The following is a 5242-nucleotide window of genomic DNA, read 5'->3' on the forward strand; positions in this document are numbered from 1 at the left end:
ATAAAAGTGTACAGTATGGCATGTACACTTATGAAACCATTGTTTATTAAACCTTAACAAGTTTAATAAACATCTCTATATTTTTATTTCGGTTGTGCGCTAGAGTGTTCTACTAAAAACAACCTTAAGTACATTTTTAGTCTACCAAGTAAGCCATTTAAATCCTTGTTCTGTGCAAAGGACTAAAATATTACTTATGAGCAAGAATAGGATTCTTTAAAAATAATTGCCTCCAGACTTAGTATAGCTTAGGGGGAGCAATTGTTCAGCCTGTGTGAAGTCCTGAGTTTAATTCCCAGCACTGGAAAAAGTTTTCTTTTACTAGTAAAACTTTTACTTTAATGGAGCAATTGCTCCTTTTACTTGTTCCACATAGTCACATAATTTCTAATTCTAATCCAGGAACTGGTTTGACTCCTTGATGAATTATTTTAAAAGTTAATAATAGTCTTTATATAAAATGTTGGTGAACTATTATATGATTTTGTAAAATGTTACTGTGGTATGCCAGCATCTCTTTTAAAGAATTATGAGGGAATGAAAGTATACAACTTTATTGATGAATGATTCCTTTATAGGCAGTCTGGGCTCTTGGCAACATTGCTGGAGATAGTACCATGTGCAGGGACTATGTCTTAAACTGCAATATCCTTCCTCCTCTTCTGCAGTAAGTGTCTTCTCTTTTTTTCTTTTGAGTAATGAATATATGAGAATTATTACATCTGGAGATGTCATAAGTATCTTCTTGGGTTTTTTTGTTTTTGTTTCTTTGTTTGTTTGTTTGTTTGTTTGGTTTGGTTTTTTTCAAGAAAGGAATACATAGGGTTTCTCTGTGTGTTCCTGGCTGTCCTGGAACATACTCAGAAATCCGCCTGCCTTTGCCTCCCAAGTGCTAGGATTAAAGGCGTGAGCCACCATTGCCCAGCAAGTTTCTTCTTGTTATATTGCTAATGTCTTTTACTGAAATACTGAATTAAAATTAGTGAAGTTTATTTTCAGAGAATGAATAATATAGGAAGGGAGTTAATCTTTATTGTTCTGGAGAAAAGCTAGAGACATTCTTTATCAGTAGTATTAATTATTTCCTTTATAGACAATTAGTATCTTAAGACTTACCATGGAACCATTACACTTGTAGGTTATTTTCAAAGCAAAACCGCTTGACCATGACCCGGAATGCAGTATGGGCTTTATCTAATCTCTGTAGAGGGAAGAGCCCACCTCCAGAATTTGCTAAGGTTTCTCCCTGTCTGAATGTCCTTTCTTGGTTACTGTTTGTCAGTGACACTGATGTACTAGCTGATGCTTGCTGGGCTCTCTCATACCTGTCAGATGGACCCAATGATAAAATCCAAGCAGTCATCGATGTACATCGTGGTGCGGAGCCTAGTGCGCACCACGATGTACAACGTCCACAAGGCTAAGGTTTCTCCCTGTCTGAATGTCCTTTCTTGGTTACTGTTTGTCAGTGACACTGATGTACTAGCTGATGCTTGCTGGGCTCTCTCATACCTGTCAGATGGACCCAATGATAAAATCCAAGCAGTCATCGATGCAGGAGTCTGCAGGAGGCTTGTGGAACTTCTGATGTAAGATGATCTTTAAGAAGGTGTCTCTTGCACTCCTAGGTTGTTTTCCCTCCTGATGCCATGACTCAAAGTCTTAGAAGTGGACTTAGATGAGGAGAGGAAAGGGTTTGACTTTTACCTCCAGGTCACAGTCTGTCACTGAGGGAAGCCAGGCAAGTAACTAAGTACAGACTGGATGACTGCTGCTTACTGGCATGTTCTGTCTTGCTGCTCAACTCATGCTCAGCCAGTTTACCGCTAGGGTTGGTGTTGTTCACAGGGGACTGGGCCCTGCCCTCCTGATGATCAGTCATCAGCCAAGAAAGACTATCTCTCACAGCCACAGCATGGTACACTCTGATCCAGGTGGCCCCTCAGTGGAGACTTAAACATTAGCAGCTGATGCTAACTAGTACACTATATTTTTCCACATCCCTAGCACTGTGGTATTAGTTGACTATAAATCTTACTGATTTATTATGCATTGGCCATTTGCCTCTTGTTTATATTGATGCCATTTTTAGTTCCCTTTTTGAGACCTAATGAAGACTGTATTATTCCTCTACCATTATTAGTCCTTGAGCAGAATGTTTTGAAAAGCGTTGTCTGTATGTTTCTGTTATTCCACTCACATTGGAAGGCCTAAGGCCAGGTACTAGAAATCAAAGGCATATTGCTATGATAAATCGCCATTTCTTACTAAAAAACCAGACTAGATCATATTTTTGTAATGCTTTTGGTGATAGCATGGAAGATTTACTCTTGGCATAAATAATTTGAGACTATATTAACCAAATCTTTAGCTAATACTTAGAAGAAAATGTAGCCATACTATGATGGTGAAATAGTAAAGTTATAAGCCGCATGACATTAATCGATGTACAAAACAGTTTTGTATGTTATAGCTGATCACAGACTGATTGTAGACCAGCAGTGTAGTATTGTCACAAGTTAACAAAAAGAAAAAAAATCTGGGAAACATTTTTTCTTTAGTATTAAGTTTACAACATGCGTCATTTTAGTCATTAGATCTTAAATGTGAAGCAAGAGAGTAATAGGGTCTGTCTTGGAGGTACATGGGTGTCTGTCCTCAATATCTGTCTCCACACATACACAGCAGGCTTTATGGAAAGCTTTCTTGACCATTAAGGCAGCCTGTTAGTTTAGTGGAAACAATAAAGTATTTGAGATGGGAATCTCACTTGGGTTTTGAAGTTTGCTGAAGTGTATTAATAGGTGCAGTGTATAAATGTTGCCTGTGCCTCCCTGTCACCTCAGCAGCTCTAGACCAAGTAAGGGGGAGAGAGGTCCTGTAGCAAAGAGTAAAAGTGTGGAATTCAGTGCTGAAGTACCTGGTAAAGATTACTAGAAAAGAATTTTCTTTAAAAATAAGGAGAATGATTGCTTTTTAAGGTAATGGTCAGTTCTGCTGCCATGGTGGATTCCCTAAATAGCCGCAGTCCTAAAGTGCCTTTCTGCTCTAAAATTGAATCGCATCTTCCTTAATTGGACTTTCATCCCCAAAGAAAAGATTTTGGATAGAACTGTTGTCTCTAACATTTTTTTTTTATGGTTGCAGGCATAATGATTATAAAGTGGTTTCTCCTGCTTTGCGGGCTGTGGGAAACATTGTCACAGGGGATGATATTCAGACACAGGTATGAACACGTGGTAAGATTTCTGTAAAGTGAGTCCATTGACTTCACAAACACAGTTCTGTTATATTGAATTTTGTATTGTCAAGCATCCCCACTGACACAGTGTTTAATATTCTCAGTTTCTGCAGTACCTCTTTGTTGTCCTGTGACTTGTAGCAATTGTAGGTTCTCTTATAAAAAAAAAAAAAAAAAGGTTTTTTCCCTAAGCCAGTTTTCTTTCTGCTTTTATTTGTAGCACATCCTAGAAGCACCAAATGGGATTTCTAGTAGTATATATACTTTCTGGTAGTGCCCTCCTTTTGTATATGCTAAGTATTTTGTAAGAAAGACTCTTTCCTCAGAGTTCCCGGTGTCCATTCTACTTTTAGTAACAAGACAGGTCATCCACAGTAACCTCCTTTTCGTGCTCTCATTTGTTGTGGCCGTGTTCTAAGGAGCCGTTCGTTCTTCAAGCCTCATTCCTGGATTCTGTAACTTCAGTCCTCACCCTTATGTGCATGTGCTATAAGAATTAGTATTAGGTTTTAGCTGTATTAATCAGCTTCAACTTCAATTTTCTAATCTCTAGAAAGAACGCAGTTAGATTTGTGTTCTCAGATGTTATGGTTACAGTGTTTTTAATTAGAGCTTATCCTATCTACAAGGGAACTCATTTCCCCCCCTCTTTATCTTTATCTGTTTTAGTTTCCAGTCTCAGTATTTGGCTTTAACAGTTGCCCATGCCAGTAATGCAGGTACTAGCTTGATTCTACTCTTCATTCACTCTTTTGCTAGATCTATCATTGGTACTCTATCACTGCTCATCTCTTGCATTGCGTAGTGTAGATGTCTTAGACAAGGCAAAGAGAATATATATTTGATTGTACTTGTATAAAATTTCTCTGGGACAGTACATAGGAAATGAATATCTTTGATGATCTCAGAGGATAACTGGGTTGTTGGAATACAGGAAAAGAAAGGAAGGGAAAGGAGTCTTACCTAGGCAGTCCTTATACATTTTTAAATTTTTAAAATTTAAAATTTTTTAATTTAAAAAATTTTAAAATACTGTATGCTTGTATATTATGTGCATGTACATACTTGTGCCATAGCTCCTGGGGGGACATCTTTGTTGGGTTAGTTTTATTCTTTCATCAAAATGAGTTTTAGGGATCAAACCCAGGTTTCCAGACTTTGTGGCAAATGACTTTATACACTGATACATCTCGCCAGCCCATATCTTGGATTTTTTAACCACGTTAATGTATTTACTTTGGGTTGGGGTTAGGGCAAGTTTGTAGGGCTTAGATAAAGCTCAGTGATAGACTACTTGACCAGTGTGTATGTGGTCCTAAGTCCAAGTCCTAGCCTCACTCAATATCGCTCTCACTGTCTCCCCGTGGCACCCATGGTCTTTGTTCTTGCCCTATTTGTTCACTGCAGTTTGCCTGACTGCTTTTAGCTCTGAGGTTAACACATGCTTTTTTTTTTCTTTCATCCCCTATCTTTGCCCTGGCTTCTGCTTTCCCCATAACTATGACCATATTCTTGTTGCTAACGATTCTTTATTCTTTGTGCTTTTTATATTAGCATTTTACTCTTTGGAAGAGTACATCAGATTTCATTACAGGTGGTTGTGAGCTGTGTGGTTGCTGGGAATTGAACTCAGGACCTTTGTCAGTCAGTGCTCTTAACTACTGAGACATCTCTCCAGCCCTGTATTGCTTTTTCTAAAGCTGAGAAACGTGGCATAAGAGATTTGGTAGATACTGCATTAATTTTGAAATTAGTTTTGGCAGTATATCCATTTTTACAAAATTTATTCTGCCCATCCAGAATCTGTTTTCATTGTCTAGTATCTTCTTTGTCATTGTCTTGAATTTTTTATTGTAGAGGTCTTACACTTCCCTTGGCTAAATACTATCCTAGATAGATTTTAGGGACGTTATTTATTTTTCCCAATTTTTTATTAGGTATTTTCTTCATTTACATTTCAAATGCTATCCTGAAAGTCCCCTATACCCCCCCCCACTCTGC

The 5242-nt window shown here is 37.9% G+C and overlaps 1 protein-coding gene across 1 annotated transcript in view; it reads left to right on the forward strand.

The window, feature by feature from the left end:
* Kpna1 (karyopherin subunit alpha 1) overlaps window positions 1-5242 on the forward strand; it is a 55863-nt gene that overhangs the window by 38429 nt on the left and 12192 nt on the right. The window contains exons 7-10 of the mRNA XM_021184981.2: window positions 577-667; window positions 1139-1238; window positions 1426-1589; window positions 3148-3226. Coding sequence (XP_021040640.1) covers window positions 577-667; window positions 1139-1238; window positions 1426-1589; window positions 3148-3226 — 434 coding nt within the window. The remainder of the gene's footprint in view (window positions 1-576; window positions 668-1138; window positions 1239-1425; window positions 1590-3147; window positions 3227-5242) is intronic.

This window comes from Mus caroli, chromosome 16 (genome assembly GCF_900094665.2).
Source record: "Mus caroli chromosome 16, CAROLI_EIJ_v1.1, whole genome shotgun sequence".
NCBI classification, from domain to species: Eukaryota; Metazoa; Chordata; class Mammalia; order Rodentia; family Muridae; genus Mus; species Mus caroli.